We start from the raw sequence: 17584 nt of genomic DNA on the forward strand, positions 1-17584 counted from the left end.
TCTCCCTTCCACCAAGGAACTAGGAGGACAGCAGCCCTGTTACGCTAAAGGAGCAAAGCGCCACGCATGCGCACTGGGGTTGTTTTCCACAAAGCTTAAAATGAGCTGGCAGCGGCAGACTACTTGTCTTTGTAGAGAGACCACAGAGCTGGAGGGCAGGATCTGCGAGCAGCATCTAGTGCTGGTACTTTGAAGAAATCCCCGATGAAGTGCTCGTAGAGATCGCACTGATCCTGCCTGCAACCTTTTCCGCAGAGCAGAGAAACCGATCAGTGTCAAGCGGAGATCGCATTTTTATATGAGATCTTCCCCTTTCCTTCCCCTTTTTTTCTTATAGTGTATTTTTATAGACTTTTATTATTAAAACAAAAAACAAAACTAGTAAACATGGTGCTGGGGAAGGTGAAGAGTTTGACCATAAGCTTTGACTGTCTCAATGACAGCAACGTCCCCGTCTATTCTAGCGGGGATACAGTCTCAGGAAGGGTGAATTTAGAAGTGACTGGAGAAATTAGAGTCAGATCCCTTAAAATCCATGCAAGGGGACACGCGAAAGTACGCTGGACTGAATCTAGAAATGCTGGCTCCAACACTGCCTACACACAGAATTACACTGAAGAAGTAGAATACTTCAACCACAAGGATATCTTAATTGGGCACGAAAGAGGTAAGTCGTATTATTATTATTATTATTATTATTATTATTATTATTATTATTATTATTATTATTATTATTATTATTATTATTATTATTATTATTATATGTGAAGGAAGGAGACCTAACGTTCAATCCTGAGGCGTACTTATTCAAAAAGAGAGCTCCTCAATGCAAGGGAATTTTATTCTCCTGCCTCGAAGTTCAGAATTAAGCTTCGTACGGAGCTGTGAAAAACATCGAGGTTATATTAAGGAACCCCTTAATATATAGTTGATGCAGCTGCAAAGTGCTTCCACAACGACTTTTTTTCACCCCCATTTTCTTTTTATAGAGATCCTCTCAAGTGTAGATCAAGAGGACTGGTAGGGTTGTTGTTTTACAAAAACAAAATGGATTTTGGAAGGGTGTATGTTGGATTTTTTTTTAATTAAGTATCTGATGACCCCCACACACACCCCTAAAATGTAGACTGATTTCTTGATCCACTTTTTGAGAGCTTGCGAGCTGATCAGCGATGTTTTTTCAGGATAAGAGAATTGTCCATAGAGAAAGGGCTCCCTGCGGCTTATTTTGACACTTGCTTTCAGCACCCCACGTGTAGATCCATGTTCCCTTTCACAGAGGCTGGGAAAGTTGGGCGAATTTCGCCTTATTTCGTCTGTTAATGCCTCAGCCATCGAGACGTAAGGAAAGCTATTTTGGGGAGGGGACCCCCCCCCTCTTAAATGACCCTCATATTGAATTAGTAGGGCGTCTTTTCCAAGTTGAGTAGTTCTTATGATGTGTGAACCTGACGGTGCCAAGGCGAAGAAATCTGCCAAGGGAGAGAGAATTTAGAAAAGGGAAAATATTTCATCGAAGGGCACGTTAGTCTCCGGGTTGTTAATCTATTGTTTCAAATGGTGTCGGTGCAAGTATAGCAAGAGTCTAAGGTTGTTTTTCTGAAGTTTCCACCCTTTGTTAAAAGCGGTTCAATCCTGTTTGGGACCGGTACTGGGGAGAAGGGAGGGGTGGCGCTCCTCACCGCAGATTGGTTAGGCGCGCGTCAGGTGGTGGCGATGACTTAATTCCTAGCACAAGAAAATGTTGAAGCAGGTTATGTAATTTTGACTTGTGCTTTTATATTTATAGAGATATATAGATATATATGCGGAAACATTGCTGCAAATAGGAGAGGGGTTAGGCGATTCGTCTTAATTCGGCAGCCCGTTCGGGTTTTGGTTTTTGTTTTTAAATCTGAAAGTATTGCGATGAAATTGCTTCCCGTGTTGAAAAGTGACGTGAGGAGGGCGCTTCGGGGAAAAGGAACAGAAGGCAAAACTTGCATGGCGAAAGAAAATGCAGCGGGTTGTGCAAAACGCAAGCCCTTCCATTCATAATGGCAGGCTTGGAAATGCACCCACGCATATACACACACGCACACACAAACACTCCCAGTCACTGAACTGCACAAATATGTGTGCAAGTAAAAGTAAGATTACAACCCAGGGAAAACAATTTGCAGTTGCTTTTCAGATGACGCCCTTGGGATTTGCACTTGCTCCCGTGGCAATGAAATAAGGGTGGGTTTTTCAGATTAGTATGTATTTGTAAGAAACAAAGACCGAGGATGATCCCACGCACTTCGTAAGGTCGGGACCCTTGGACCCAAAACCATGCGTGGAACCGAGCAGTCTACTCGGCTGAGTGTTCCTTCTAACGGCGTGGCTCCATTTCTTCATTTTTCGCCGTTCGAGATGGGGCTTCGAAGGCTTGAAACATCCCCCCCCCCGCACACACACACACACACACACACACACACACACACACACACACATACAAACCCAGAGCGGGGGGAAGTTCCCAATGGCTTAGCTGAGAAAGCAAGACAGGAAAGAACCCGGCAGCCTAGCATGCTCGCCGAAGCCACGCCCAGCGCTCGCGCGCCCATTGGCCCGGAGAGGTTTTGTTAGGCTGTTGCTAAGGCAATGCCACTTCTTGATTGGGAGGTGGGGAGCCCGATAAAGGAGGGGTGGGACCAAAGAGCCGAGGCTCGCGAGCTCGTGGGGTTGCGCGTGCTGTCGGAATGTGTATTCCTGGATGGCTTTGGTGGAGGGCGGTCCTTTGTCCTCGGCCACGCGAGGCTGGCCGTGTCGCCGTGTGCGTGCAATCCGTGTAGTAGCGATATCTCACGCTCTTGGCCCATCGCTGTAAAAAAAAAAAAAAAAAGCCTTAGCTCATTTTTGGAAGTTAGTAATAAAAGTCTTGCTAGCCTTCGGTTTCTGGATAGCGCTGAGTTGCACCTGGCTAGATACAATTTCGCTCTCTACTTCCTACTACGCCGGCACGATGGGGGGTTTATTTGGGAGGAAGGGTGCATGCATGGATGTGCAGCAAGCGCTCGGTGCCACGTCGTTTTCAGTTTGGTTGAAAATTGGATGGACTTTAAATGGGGGGGGGGCAGAAATCCCATGCATTGAAGTCTGTTGGAAACGATGTGCATAAACCGAAGCCTGGTTTTGGGGGGGCGGGTTCAAAATTTTTATACCGTAGCAAAAGCTTATGTGATTTCACCAAGTTCTGAGTTTTATGAATATACAGTATTTATACCGCAGCAATAATAATGGGGAGGGGGGGAGTGCCCTGCTTTTTGTCGGGCATCGATTCTGCAATCCTGAACCCACAATCGGGTCGTGAACAGCGAGTCCTGGCTGGGTATTACAAAAAAAAGCCTATAGCTTCCGAAAGGTATTCAGTTTGCCCTAAGGATTGGCGGCTTTCCTTCCCCGTTGCTTGAAATGAGAGACCCAGATCCTTAGGTGGATCCTCCTTGCAGAATCGAATCTCATTCCGGCAGGATCGTGACTTTGGAACCCATTAAGGGGGGAGAAGGGGTTGGATTCCTACATTCTATTTAACAGCCCCTGTGGAATCTGGATCAAACTGCTCAGAATCCAAACCAAACCGTGAAGTGTATAGTAAGCTTGCGAGGAGGAACCTCGCCCCCCCTTTTTCCCCCCTCCCCGGTATTTGCACCTCTTCACGTTGTTTGCGTAATTAACTAGGGGGCGAATTAAACTCTGGTCAAATTTGGTCGCTTTTTTTCACGGCCAAACCGGTCTTGCCAATCCTCGCCCGAGGACTGGCAGCCAAGCAAGGCGGCGACGACGCCAGAGCGGTTCCCTCTTCCTCGTCTCCATTCTCTCGGTCCTTGGTGACGCCTCCAGTTAGCAAGCGGGGTGGAGCTGCTGAGCCAAGTAGGCTGGCCGGGCGAGCAACGTATACTGTATGCATATGAGCGGCTGGCTGGGATTCTGCTCGCACCGGTTTAGGCCGGTCCTCTCCTGCTCGAGACTAGTCTGTGATTGACAGCCCAGCAGTTGTTTACCTCAGCCCAGAGGCGGCGGCGGCTGCTACTCGGAAAGCTGAAGGGAAACTGCTGAGCTGGCAGAACGGGAGGGAAGAAAGCGGAAGGGTGGGTGGTGGGGTTTTCAGTATAATAAATGGGGACAGGGTCAGAGTGAACCAAACGTCAAAAAACACAATTTTAGGCATAAGTAGAGTTGTTTAAATCATATGTATAATGAAGGGTGGTTCTGAAGATGCCTTCAACTACACTAGGGGGAATGAAATCATGTTTCATGGTTAGTAGTGGGCCAGATTTTTGCAGCCCAGATTTGTAAATTTCAATTAGTGCCAAATCCTATATAATTTTTGAGAAGGAGAAAGAAGCAGCTCTTCCTAAAAGCTGTAGAGAAGGAAGCCATTGTCACACATTCACTGAACAATTCAATTCCAAGACGTTAGTAACAGTGCTCTCTGGCTTGTAAACCAGGAGTGCTCTCTGGGGTTTTTTTATGTTAACAGGGAGAAATTATTTACTGGTCTTGCCAATGCTGTTATTTTCTGCTAGGACATTTTCTCATATTTTAGGACTACATAGGATTTAGGCCCTGGCCTGAGAAAAACTATCTGAGGACAGGATATGGTCTGGATTTGCAGACATTTATGAACCTTTCTTGTAATTTCAAGAAGGAAAGAAAGAAAAGAAAACAGTCATAAGTGTAGCGTAGAAATTTGCCCATCCCTTTATGGAAATACTAAGGAAATCTAAGAGAGAAAGAAGTTCCTTTTTAAATGAACCTGGGATCTTCTTTCTTTGATTTTTGAGAATCAAACTAGAAAAAAAGATTGTTCAGATAGAGGTGTAGAATTTATCAACTGTACTACTCTACTTTCAGAGTCACAAGTCACAGGGAATAGGATGATAGGAGGAAAATACTTAAAGGTGAATTAGAATATTGAATGTTTCCTTTCCTAGATGATGATAATTCTGAAGAAGGCCTCCATATCATTCATTCAGGACGGCATGAATATGCATTCAGCTTTGAGCTTCCACAGACGTAAGTATATATATAATACTCAGCTGTGACATTTGGGTCACCCTGCAATAAATCTATAAAAGCAGCTTATAGGAGGAAATGGGATGGAGGAAAAAAAACCCTTTTCAATGGTCACACAGATTGCACTAAAATATGCTGCAGGTATATTGTCCTAATAAACAAGAGGTTGCTTTGATTAAAAGTGGCAAAATCATGAAAAATCAGGACAACTACTTTAAATTACCTTAAAAATGTTCATTTATTCAGTTGTTACATATTTAATCTTAAACAAGCTTACTAGGCTACATTGGCATTGCTTCCTATTGTATTAAAACTACTACATTGCTGATTACTTCCATTGAACATACCTGTTAAAAAGATATAGAACAAAATTGTATGAATGATGGAAAATTTAAATGTTAGTAAGGTCTCTGAATTTGTAAGTAACAGATTATTACTTTAATAAGTAAGAATTAGGCAGAATTAGGGGAAAGGAGACTTAGGTCAAAACAAAAACAAGTCGCCCCGAGTCTGCGGAGAGGGCGGCATACAAATCTAATAAATAAATAAATAAGTCATTATTTCAGCACAGATGCATTCTAAACATTCTAAAAATATTTTAAATTAGTGATATACTGGAAAATAAAAATAGAATGAGAATGACATTTAAATATACATATTTTAAAAATTGAATTATTTTACAATTATATATAATTATATATAATGACAGCCAGACTGTGGAAAGAAGGGAAAAGACTTATATTAAAGATGTTGTACATTGTTACACGATAGAAACCCTTTTAGCAATTGATACATCATTGTCACACATTTTAAAATTATGCAGTGTGTCTAGTAACCTGTGTAGAATTTGCAGGCTGCATTGCTGCCTACTGGGTTTTTCCCCAAAGAGGCAGTGTGACAAAATTTAATTACCCCAACTAGAATATTTTACAAACTCTCTGGAGTTTGATTTAAAGATATAATTATTACTAGCAAATATATTCAGTGAAAATATCTCAACTAAGATTACTTATAAATTAGAAGTTGTAGAAACGTATACTTTTAAACTCGGTGGAAGCATATTTTATTTAATTTGTATGTTTCTGAATTAATATGGAAATAATTGGAAACAAACGTCATTTCATAATATCCGTTTTAATTAATATGTTTTAAATATAATTATGAACTTAAGTGGATGAAATGCATAAATGCATTAGTGGAAGATGCCAGGAATGCAAATAAATTATTTGGACTGAGCACATACTTATTTTCAGTAAAGACCAGAATATAGAAAAATCTACAGTTCTCAATAATGATTGCCATAGTAGCTTTCATTTAAGAATATTAACTGAACGGAAGTAAAATAACTTTGTAAGCCTGAATTATGTTCTTTTCTCTGTAATGAAAGGCACAGGACTAGAATATTAAATGCCAGATATTACATGAATTAAAAGAATCTCCTATACATTTTTGTGCATGATGCATTTAAAATCAAAAGCATCTTTAAAAAATTAATCCCTGGTTTAAATAATTCTCATATATAAATTGAGACCTTTGGAAATCAACTACGCAAAAGCAATTAATGGACCTGCTTTATATTTCATGATTTCCCTTTATCTAAAGTTAAAAAGTGATCTCTGCTAAAATTAATATATCTCTTAACTTTATCCCCAATATATTCAAGATGGAGCACATTAAATTCAATTTCAGTTCCCAGTCAGCTAACTGGGACTTAGAGTGAAAACGTTAAGTCCTCCTGCTTAACCAAATTGTATTGGGAAGTTGTATCTCGTAGCATATTTTAGTGCAATTCTAGTACAAATATGGTCATACTTTGTAGGTGTGTTTAACAATCAGTTTAACTACAGAGATATTTCTCCCAAACAAATTTAACATGAAATCTTAAAAATAAACATTTCATTATATACTGATGCATTAACAGTACAGTACAACTTACTAATTATTACTTTGACTGTATATTTACCTTAAGTAACAACAGAGCTAAAGATTTATTTAGTTTTGACCTTTGTGTCCTGAACAGACCACTTGCTACCTCATTTGAAGGCAGACATGGCAGTGTGCGCTATTGGGTGAAAGCAGAATTGCACAGGCCTTGGCTTCTACCAGTAAAATTAAAGAAGGAATTTACAGTCTTTGAACATATAGATATCAACACTCCTTCATTACTGGTAAGAATTGATAGAATTACTAATTCTTTGTTAGTAGCATTTTAAAAAATAACATCACACATGGCCCTTGAATTATATATTGATATATATAAATATAGAAATAACAATAATCAAATCAATGGAATGCTTAAAATATATGCAATGTGTAATACCCAGAATATGGTAGCATATTGAGTAATAATATATTTTTAAGCTGCTTGTTTTTAACATATTAAACTGTTCCAGTAAAGATTAACTATGGAACAGTTTTATTTATGAAACAAATTTCACCTTGGAATTTGCATCTTAGCAAAGCAATGTCCTTTTTAAAAAATTGTAAATTTTTAGACAATGCCTTGTCCAATTCTTTGTTAGTAACATTTTAAAAAATAACATCACACATGGCCTGTGGATTATATATTGATCTATATAGATATAGAAGTAACAATCAAATCAATGAAATGCTTAAAGTATATGCAACGAAATACCCAGAATATGGTAGCATATTGAGTAATAATAATTTTTAAGCAGCTTGTTTTTAACACATTAAACTGTTCCAATAAAGATTAACTATGGAACAGTTTTATTTATGAAACAAATTTAAGCTTGGAATTTGCAGCTTAGCAAAGCAATGTCCTTTAAAAAAAATTGTACTGCAGTGCATTATTCTTCATTATACTTCTGATAATTTATATATTGAGTGGGGAGAAATCATAATTCTGTATGTTATCATAACATACTTATTTTACTATATCAGGGATTTAATATTCAATCTGATCAAAAACCATTATTTGTTCTTTAAAAGTATTTGAAAATGAAATACAGAGAGAAAATGTCCATTGAAACAGGGTTCTTTTGCTTTGGATAAAAATTATATCTGGGATGATCTAGGGCCTTGTCTAAAATCCAACACAATCAGCAGGAATATTTCTGTGGATTGTGTAAGTTTGAGATAAAGCCCATTTCACACATAATTTGGAAAAAAAATAGTATTTTGGAACCACCCAGCCACTATTAGATGATGCTACTAGTTTTGATCGATTTAGAGCAGGACTACAACAACCTTAAATTAATCAATAATAATTATAGTAATTTATAATGATTTATTAGATTTGTATGCCGCCCCTCTCCGAAAACTCGGAGCGGCTCACAACAATAATAAACAATGTACAAATCCAATATTTAAAACACAATTTAAAAAACCCCTTATAATAAAATAATCACACAACCCAGTCAAACCATGCATAAATCAAAATAGTTAGGGGAGATGTCAATTTCCCCATGCCTGGCTGCAAAGGTGAGTTTTCAACAACTTGCAAAAGGCGAGGAGGGTGGGGGCAGTTCTGATTTCCAGGGGGAGTTGATTCCAGAGGGCCGGGGCTGCCACAGAGAAGGCTCTTCCCCTGGGCCCCGCCAGATGACATTGCTTAGTCGACGGGACCTGGAGACGACCCACTCTGTGGGACCTAATCGGCCGCTGGGATTCGTGTGGCAGAAGATGGTCCTGGAGGTATTCTGGTCCGATGCCATGTAGGGTTTTATAGGTCATAACCAACACTTTGAATTGTGACCGGAAACTGATCAGCAGCCAATGCAGGTTGCGGAGTGTTGATGAGACATGGATGCATCTGGGAAGGCCCATGGTTGTTCTCACGGCTGCATTCTGCATGATCTGAAGTTTCCGAACATTTTTCAAAGGTAGCCCCATGTAGAGAGCTTTGCAGTAGTTGAACCTCGAGGTGATGAGGGCATGAGTGACTGTTAAATGGTGTTAAAGAATATGGACCATTTGGGGCATCTCTTATATAATAAATGCTTAAATGAAGCCAATTTCAAATAAACAGTTTAAATAATTCCGGACAAGTCTATGATTATAAGAAGTAAATCCCATTGAAATTTAGCTTTAAAAATATACAGTGTTCCCTCGCTTTCCGCGGGGGATGCGTTCCGAGACTACCCGCGAAAGTCAAATTTCCGCAAAGTAGAGATGCGGAAGTAAATACACTATTTTTGGCTATGAACTGTATCACAAACCTTCCCTTAACACTTTAAACCCCTAAATTGCAATTTTCCATTCCCTTAGCAACCATTTAGATTATTACTCACCATGTTTATTTATTAAAGTTTATTAAAAAATATTTATTAAAAGCAGACGAAAGTTTGGAGATGACATATGACGTCATCGGGTGGGAAAAACCATGGTATAGGGGTAAAACCCGCAAAGTATTTTTTAATTAATATTTTTGAAAAATAGACATTTCGCGAAGTTCGAACCCACAAAAATCGAGGGAACACTATTTGTAATTTGTAGCTAAAGATTCACTAAAATTTTAATTGACAATTCAATTTAAAAACAGTTAAACTGGTTTATGATCCTAAACTTCAATGTTTAAAATGTAAATCGAAGAGATGTAGCTCCATCATGTAAGAGTATGGTTCAAATGTTGTTAATCCAAAATCAAGTTCTACTTGCTCAGGTATTTGACAAGTAATGCAGACAGGCAGCCAATCCTTGTGTTTCTTTCTGTATAGCCTTACTAAGTTTAGTGAAATTTATTCTCTGGTAGCCTGATTGACATTTTGGAACTTATTTATGGGTAGATATGAATAGGATCTGGCACTATTTAAAATTAAGTCCTTTCACTGAATTACATTGAGATAATGATTTGGGATTTTCAGTGACTATTGCTAAACCTATCTACTTGGAAACAGACCCCATTGAAGTCAGTGAAGTTTGCACCTAAATGTAGTTAGGATCATGCCTCTGTGTCTGGATTGTTTAGACAAATACTTTCAATAAGATGGGAAACTTCCATATTCTGAATCAGACTACTAATTTATTAAGTTTCCTCCCATCTGTATAGAATGACAGTGGTTCTGTAGGATCCATCTGGGGATGACAGATATTGAGCAGGGTAATTTTTTTCAGTGCTAGTACACTCACTGTACAAACGTGAGATACTCAATAATTGAAAACTAGAATTTCAATTCTAATAATGAATTTCAATAAAATTAGAAGATTGAAAAACCACTAATTGAGTAGTACTTTCCTGAATTAGTTCCATGGTAGAATTAATAGTGACAAAGTTCATTTTACTTACAGTATATAGATATTCTATCTTATCTTATTCATCAAAGAAAAAGGCCATAGAAATGTTAAAATACTTCTAGACAATGACTTTTTTGTTTGTTGTAGTGTTAATGATATAATAGGTAGATGACAGGTCTGTCCATCTTGTGCTGCTGATCTGGATCTAGTAATAGAATCAGATCACAGTGGAACCAAACCCTGATGATAGGTTGTTATTCTTTTTTTTCTTTTAAATGTCTGAGTTTACATTATCTTAACAGAAAATTTACTATGTCAAAATTATCCTTCAAACTACTTCATTTTCACTAAGCTCAAATTGTAATTACTGTTTTGTTTTGTTTTTTTCAGTCACCCCAAGCAGGCACAAAAGAAAAGACTCTCTGTTGCTGGTTTTGTACCTCAGGCCCAATATCCTTAAGTGCCAAAATTGAAAGGAAGGGCTATACCCCAGGTATGTAGCATGAGTTTTAAGGAAAGTAGGGTTTATGATTTTTTTTCATTTAATTAATTCAAATCAATTTTTAGTTTCTTCTGGAGTAAACAAAATACAGTGACCTTTTAATGGGTGGTTTGCATGTTAAATCAAATCTTATGACTACCGGTACTTGATTATAAAAATACATATGGTATACAGTAGTTTGCATCATTTGCAACGTGCAAGGTCTTTTAAAGTATTTAAAATACAAAATTTGTATGGAAAAGTGTAACGTTGTCTTGGTAATATTCACATTAAAATTATTGAGTTGTCTTGGGTGCCAGTCAAACTGAGCTCCTGGTGACTTAATGAAAATGTCAATTTTTTTCTTTAGATACAATATAGACATACGTATTTTGCCCATTATCTACTGGTTTTTTTTTCAATTTCCCAGGCTGTAGCCCAAAGATTTTCACATGGTACAGATTTACTAGATCAGTTTCTTGTTAGTGTTTGGGCCAGACTACACTAATTGGGTGGTTGCCACCATTGTGGCTTCTTGTATTTCCTTAATTATTAAAAATAGTATAATCAATGTGTAGTAATCCTTACATTTTAAAAGATTCATGATTTCCATTTGATATGCTTATTTTTTATTTCATTCAAGGTGAACCAATTCAGATCTTTGCAGAGATTGAAAACTGCTCATCTCGAATGGTAGTGCCAAAGGCTGCCATTTATCAAACACAGGCATTCTATGCTAAAGGGAAAATGAAGGAAGTAAAACAGCTGGTTGCCAACTTGCGTGGGGAATCTTTGTCTTCAGGGAAGACAGAAACCTGGAATGGCAAGCAGTTAAAAATTCCACCTGTGTCTCCATCCATCCTTGATTGTAGCATAATTCGTGTAGAATATTCTCTAATGGTAAGAACTTAATTTAATCTTTTAATATTTAACATTATACAATATATGTAGAGTAGATGACAGGTTTTGATTGGGCTTTGAGTAATTTCTTGTTATTTCTTTTCAAGGTATATGTGGATATTCCAGGTGCAATGGACTTGTTTCTTAATTTACCACTTGTCATTGGTACTATTCCTTTACATTCATTTGGCAGCCGAACATCAAGCGTGAGCAGCCAGTGTAGCATGAATATGAATTGGCTTGGTCTGCATGAGAGACCAGAAGGTAATTTAACCATACATTCTGAATTATTTGCGATTTTCTATAGGTCTGTTATTCTAGTAGTATTTACTGGTAATTAATACTTTCCTAAATATTAGGAAAATAATTTCTATACTATAAATAGTATAGAAATAGATTTTTTTCATTAGGTAATCCCAGAATATTATTCTAGATGATTGAAAACCCAGACTTTCCTGGGGATATTAGGATGGGTTAGAACAGGGTCCCAGATCTATTAAATTGTATAACTAAAGCAAACATTTACAAAGTTTCAGTGACATTACAGCATTGATTTTTATCATGAATACCACTAAAACTGGCCAAACCTGGTATAACTTGATTATACAGTGTTCCCTCGATTTTCACGGGTTCGAACTTCGCGAAAAGTCTATACCACGGTTTTTCAAAAATATTAATTAAAAAATGCTTCGCGGGTTTTTTCCCTATACCACGGTTTTTCCCACCCGATGACGTCATATGTCATCTCCAAACTTTAGTCTGCCTTTAATAAATATTTTTTTTAATAAACTTTAATAAATAAACATGGTGAGTAATCTGAATGGTTGCTAAGGGAATGGGAAATTGCAATTTAGGGGTTTAAAGTGTTAAGGGAAGGCTTGTGATACTGTTCATAGTCGAAAATAGTGTATTTACTTCCGCATCTCTACTTTGCGGAAATTCGACTTTCACGGGCGGTCTCGGAAAGCATCCCCCGCAAAAAGCGAGGGAACACTGTATTGCTTTTTCCTACCTAATATTGATGATTTGACAAAGACTGTATTGCTTTTTCCTACCTAATATTGATGATTTGACAAAGGCTCAGCACTTGTGGCAAGTGGTTTGTTGGTTTTGATTACTTGGTTTTTTTCAAACCAGCCAGTTATGGTTTAATCAGTAAGCTGTAAACTAGAGTTTTGGCAATGTGGGAACTCACCAACCTCTGTAGCTACTTTTCTTCTTGGAGAGCTCTCTAAATTATAAATGGTTATACCATTATAAAACATAATTTTTTAAAAAATTATAACCTAGCTATTACTTACCAGAACTAACAGGTAACCGTTGAAATTATTATCTCTGCCTTGTACAAATCATATAAACAAAATTTAATATTCCTGTCATGTTATATGTTCTGACATGCATAAGAACATAGTTCGAACTGCGTGTAATTTTCCCTTCAGCACCTCCTAGCTATGCAGAAGTGGTCACTGAAGAGCAAAGACAGTCCAATTTAGCACCCGTAACTGCTTGCGATGACTTTGAAAGAGCACTTCAAGGACCATTATTCGCCTATATCCAAGAGTTTCGATTCCTGCCTCCTCCACTTTATTCTGAGGTGAGATAACAAATAGTTAAAGCTCCAGGATTCTATTTTTATGTATGTTGTATTTTCTCTCATTCTTACATATGTCCCATACAATGAACTAATGCATATTATGTATTATTATTATTATTATTTATTAGATTTGTATGCCGCCCCTCTCTGAGGACTCAGAGTGGCTCACAACATTACATGATTATATACTGCTCAAAAAAATAAACATTCAAGTAACACATCCTAGATCTGAATGAATGAAATACAGTGGTACCTCTACGTACAAACTTAATTCGTTCTGTGAACAGGTTCTTAAGTAGAAAAGTTTGTAAGAAGAAGCATTTTTCCCATAGGAATCAATGTAAAAGCAAATAATGCATCGACTGAAGAAACCACAGGGAGGGTGGAGGCCCTGTTTCCTCCCAGGAGATTGCTAGAGAGGCCCCATGGAGGCTTCTCCCTGCCTTTTCCGGTTACAGTTTTGGAGGCTCAGGTTTGTAAGTGGAAAATGGTTCTTTAGAAGAGGGGGGGGGGGAATCTTGAACACCCGGTTCTTATCTAGAAAAGTTTGTAAGTAAAAGCGTTCTTAGGTAGAGGTACCACTGTATTCTCAACTATTCCATTTGCACATCAGCATGTGAAATTGATTGCCAATCGATTGCTTCCTAAGTGGACAGTTTGATTTCACAGAAGTTTGATTTACTTGGAGTTATATTCTGTTGTTTAAGTGTTCCCTTTATTTTTTGAGCAGTGTATAATATTTGCATTTTCCATAATATTTACACATTGGGATTTTTTTTTCTTTTTAAAAAAACTGAAAAATGATTTGGGCTTTTTTTAAAGTTGCAACTGTCACAAGAAATAGAGTTGGATAATATTTTACTGATTTCATTCCAAGATATATCATTGCCACTGCCCATAAAAGTATGAAATTCAATATTACTTAAAGTTCTTTTTTTCTAAAGTCATAATTACAGTATTAGGATACTTAATGTTAGACCCAAAACACTAAAATTTGCTTTCTCTTTCGTTCAACTGTTTCCCTGCTTGTTCTGTACAATGCAAAATATTTTTCTATGTTCTAAAATACATCTAAATTTTTAAAAAATGAAAAAAAAACTTTGAATATTTTGAAATAATTAAGGATTGCTGAGAATCAGGCAGCATGTACATTTAATCATCATCATTCAGTCTCAACATCTGTGTAACCAACCATAACAAGTATTATAGTTTCTTCCTTGTTTTTAAAGATGTCTCCTTTTTTTTTGTTCCTCTTTCACTTAGATTGATCCAAATCCAGATCAAACCTCAGATGACAGGCCATCCTGCCCCTCTCGCTGAAAGAATGTCTCCCAAAAATGTTGAGATGGGTCAGAAATATTTTAACTGTTCAGGATAGAGACATCCTATAGAAACAGGCTTTGAAAGGAAGTTATTGCCTAAAAGAAAAGGAGAAACATCCTGTGATTATGCTTTTGAAGTCTACAGCAAATATCATAGGACTGCTCCACATGCTTGAAGACCTGGGCTTTCTCTTTCTGTTCTATACTGGCACATACTAAGAGCAGCCTTAATAGCCTACCCATGTGTCAAAATACTTACCATGTTGCAAGAGGGATAACATTCTCCTTTTATTTGAAAATTTGCACATGCTCAATGCTTTTCGTTGTGCAGTTCAGTGTCACTACAGCTTTTTCTCATTTATGTTGGACTGTTAACCTCTTCTAACTTGTTTGTGGTCCGCACAACAAGGAGCAAAAGAAAGCTTTGAAAACTTTGATACAAATGCACTGACTTTTTTATTTAGATAAACAATATAGGTTGGACTTTTTCTGCATATGCACATGTTCAGAATTGTCCCAATAAGACTGATCCATGCATCACCTCTTCAGCTTGGATCCTCTTGTGGATTTATTACAAACATCAAAATGCCTTCAACCAATCCTTGCTGTATGTTTCACAGCCTACTATAGTAGACAAGCAACAGATTTGAGGGGCGAAAGTAACAAAAGAAAACAATAGGATTTTTTGTCAGGAGTGTGTATCTTAAATCCTTTTTAAGCATTTGTTGCCTTTCTACTATTACTGCAAAGAAGAATTTTGTTACAGACTGCCTAAAATCACTTAATCTCAGGTGAACTCATCACTTGCCAAAATGTTGAAATGCTACTTGTGTTTATGTTGCACTGTTGAGTTCTTTTTCCCTCTTTTGTTTTTGTTACTTTGTTTTCTTTGAAAAGGGGGACTTGGAAAAGGGACATACATATATTAAGACATCCTCATTTCTTATTATCCAGCCAAAATATGAAACATAATGAAGAGGTTGGCCAAATTCCTAGAAGACCCATATAGGCAATAGCACTAAACATATCAGCAAGAGTTGCGAAGGAATGTTGTACATGATTTTAAAAGTTACTCAGTAGGGATTTCGTAGCTAGGTGGTATGGGTAGAAAAAGTGAATTTATTTTTATATATAGTTAGCCCATGACCAGAAACTTGTAAAAAGTTTATAATGAAATTTTAGTCAGATTAGGGAAGGCATTTCATGTCTTTTAAGGTGTTTTAGAACATATTTTCTGGGGACTGCTCCACTGAAAATGAAAGTGACTCAGTAAAATGGTTGATATAATTAGGTTTGCTTTGCTTAATTTGGGGATGGGTAACATTACAAGGAATTGACCAGTGGGTGATTGGGGTAGAATCTCAGCACAAATGCTAAAATATTTAATATTTTAAATGTCACAACTGTCACCTTCTGAAAAACTCGACTCATTTTTTACCAAAATGACTATTCTAATTTTCAAGAAGCAAGAATTGAGTTCATGTATTGCTGACCAAGTATGGATTTTATCAATAATCTGTTTTGAATTGGTGCAGCTCATCCCAAAATCTGTTTTGAGGATTAGAACAAGTAGGATAGGCTTGTCCACAAGTGGCCTTTAAGAAAACATGGACAACAATTCATGTTTGAATATTAACAGGGTGAAAAATGAACAGTATAAAGTGAATCACGTTTTAAGTGATTCTTTTAATGAGTTTGACCTTTAACAAGCAAACTTCATATGATGGAATAATAAGAAAATTGAGTGATGGAATTTAAAAAAACAAACATTTTTGTGAATGTCCCTCTTCCACAGAAGATTAAAATATACTTTAACAGGATAAAGGCATAAAAGGGCATTTGGTGGGCTTTTTGTTGTTTTTTGTTTTAATCAATGAGGGAACAATTGTTATGCATAGCATTACATTTATCACAGTATGATAGAAGGTTCTATATTGAAGCAGGATTGACCAATATTGTAATGATTGGCATTTCAATATATCAATATTGTGATGAGATTTAAATTTGCAAACACTAATTTTTTTCACAAAATATTACACTTGCGGCATTACTATTATCTCTGATTTCAGAAATATTGGTCATTGTCTGGACATTGTATGATATTGGATTTTGAGCTGTAGTCCAGTACTCAAAATAACAATTAAAAAGAGGGGATAAGTCTAAAATGTTAAACAAAGTGCAATATTTAATGTTTGCTTTATAGATTATATTCAATGGCTGTTTGTACTATATTTTCTTTCTTTTTTTCTGTTTTTAGTTTGGTGCTGAATATGTCTCTGTAGATTCTGTTCAAGAAAACAAATTGTGGAAAACAATTTAATTTTTCCTATTGCTCTTCCTTGTGGATAATAAACTTTTTTATATATAAAGCAAGTTTATTTGATGATTTTCATCTGAAGAAACAAATGCACCTTCTCTTGAAATTATACATTCCAGTTGTAACACTTGCAGGAAAGAAATCGCAGAGTTTGAACTTTCTACTCATCTTGGATGTAGTATAGTTAATACATAGGTCCTTTCTGGACTTTTAAAGAATGTTAGGTTTATGCACATCTTTATTTTATATAACCAAGCTTCTAAGTACATATTAGTTTATATAATAAGAGCAATGTCTAGCTCAGTGATCCCTAATCTTTCTGGCACCAGGGACCAATTTTGTGGAAGCCAGTTTTTCCACAGACAGGAGGGGAAATGTCTTTGCATGCAACCCAGCTCCTCCACATATGCAGATAAAACTTCACTTGCTCGCCCATCACTTGTGCAGTCCAGTTCTTAATAGAATAGAATAGAATAGAATTTTTATTGGCCAAGTGTGATTGGACACACAAGGAATTTGTCTTGGTGCATACTAGGCCACAGACCAGTCCACAGCCAAGGGTTGGAGACTCCTTATCTAGTTCATGAATATCCATAATACCTGTGTAATTTCCATCAGGTATGGAACATTGACTCGAAAAAGTTTTATGTTGCCAGTTTAGACAATGGGAGTTTGAAAAGTATATAAATACAAACCAACTGGCCTTGCAATGTTATTTATGCTTGGTTTTCTGT

General features: G+C 36.9%; 1 protein-coding gene across 4 annotated transcripts; it reads left to right on the forward strand.

Annotated features, from left to right (window-relative positions):
- The first annotated feature begins 125 nt into the window (after nt 1-125).
- Nucleotides 126-16902, forward strand: ARRDC3 (arrestin domain containing 3). Of its 4 annotated transcripts, none has more exons than XR_011558347.1 (8): nt 126-667; nt 4959-5040; nt 7061-7208; nt 10627-10729; nt 11361-11617; nt 11725-11881; nt 13022-13211; nt 14475-16902. XR_011558347.1 is itself a non-coding variant. In XM_070743045.1 (8 exons), exons 1-8 carry the CDS (start codon nt 388-390, stop codon nt 14529-14531), a joined length of 1239 nt encoding a protein of 412 aa, XP_070599146.1. In that variant the 5' UTR covers nt 126-387; the 3' UTR covers nt 14532-16902. The 4 variants fall into 4 exon arrangements, 3 of the variants coding, with proteins under 3 accessions (XP_070599146.1, XP_070599148.1, XP_070599147.1); XM_070743045.1 differs by having other exon boundaries at nt 13057-13211; XM_070743046.1 differs by lacking the exon at nt 126-667 and adding an exon at nt 4156-4281 and having other exon boundaries at nt 13057-13211.
- The last annotated feature ends 682 nt before the right edge of the window (nt 16903-17584 follow it).

Source organism: Erythrolamprus reginae, chromosome 2 (genome assembly GCF_031021105.1).
Source record: "Erythrolamprus reginae isolate rEryReg1 chromosome 2, rEryReg1.hap1, whole genome shotgun sequence".
Lineage (NCBI taxonomy): Eukaryota > Metazoa > Chordata > Lepidosauria > Squamata > Dipsadidae > Erythrolamprus > Erythrolamprus reginae.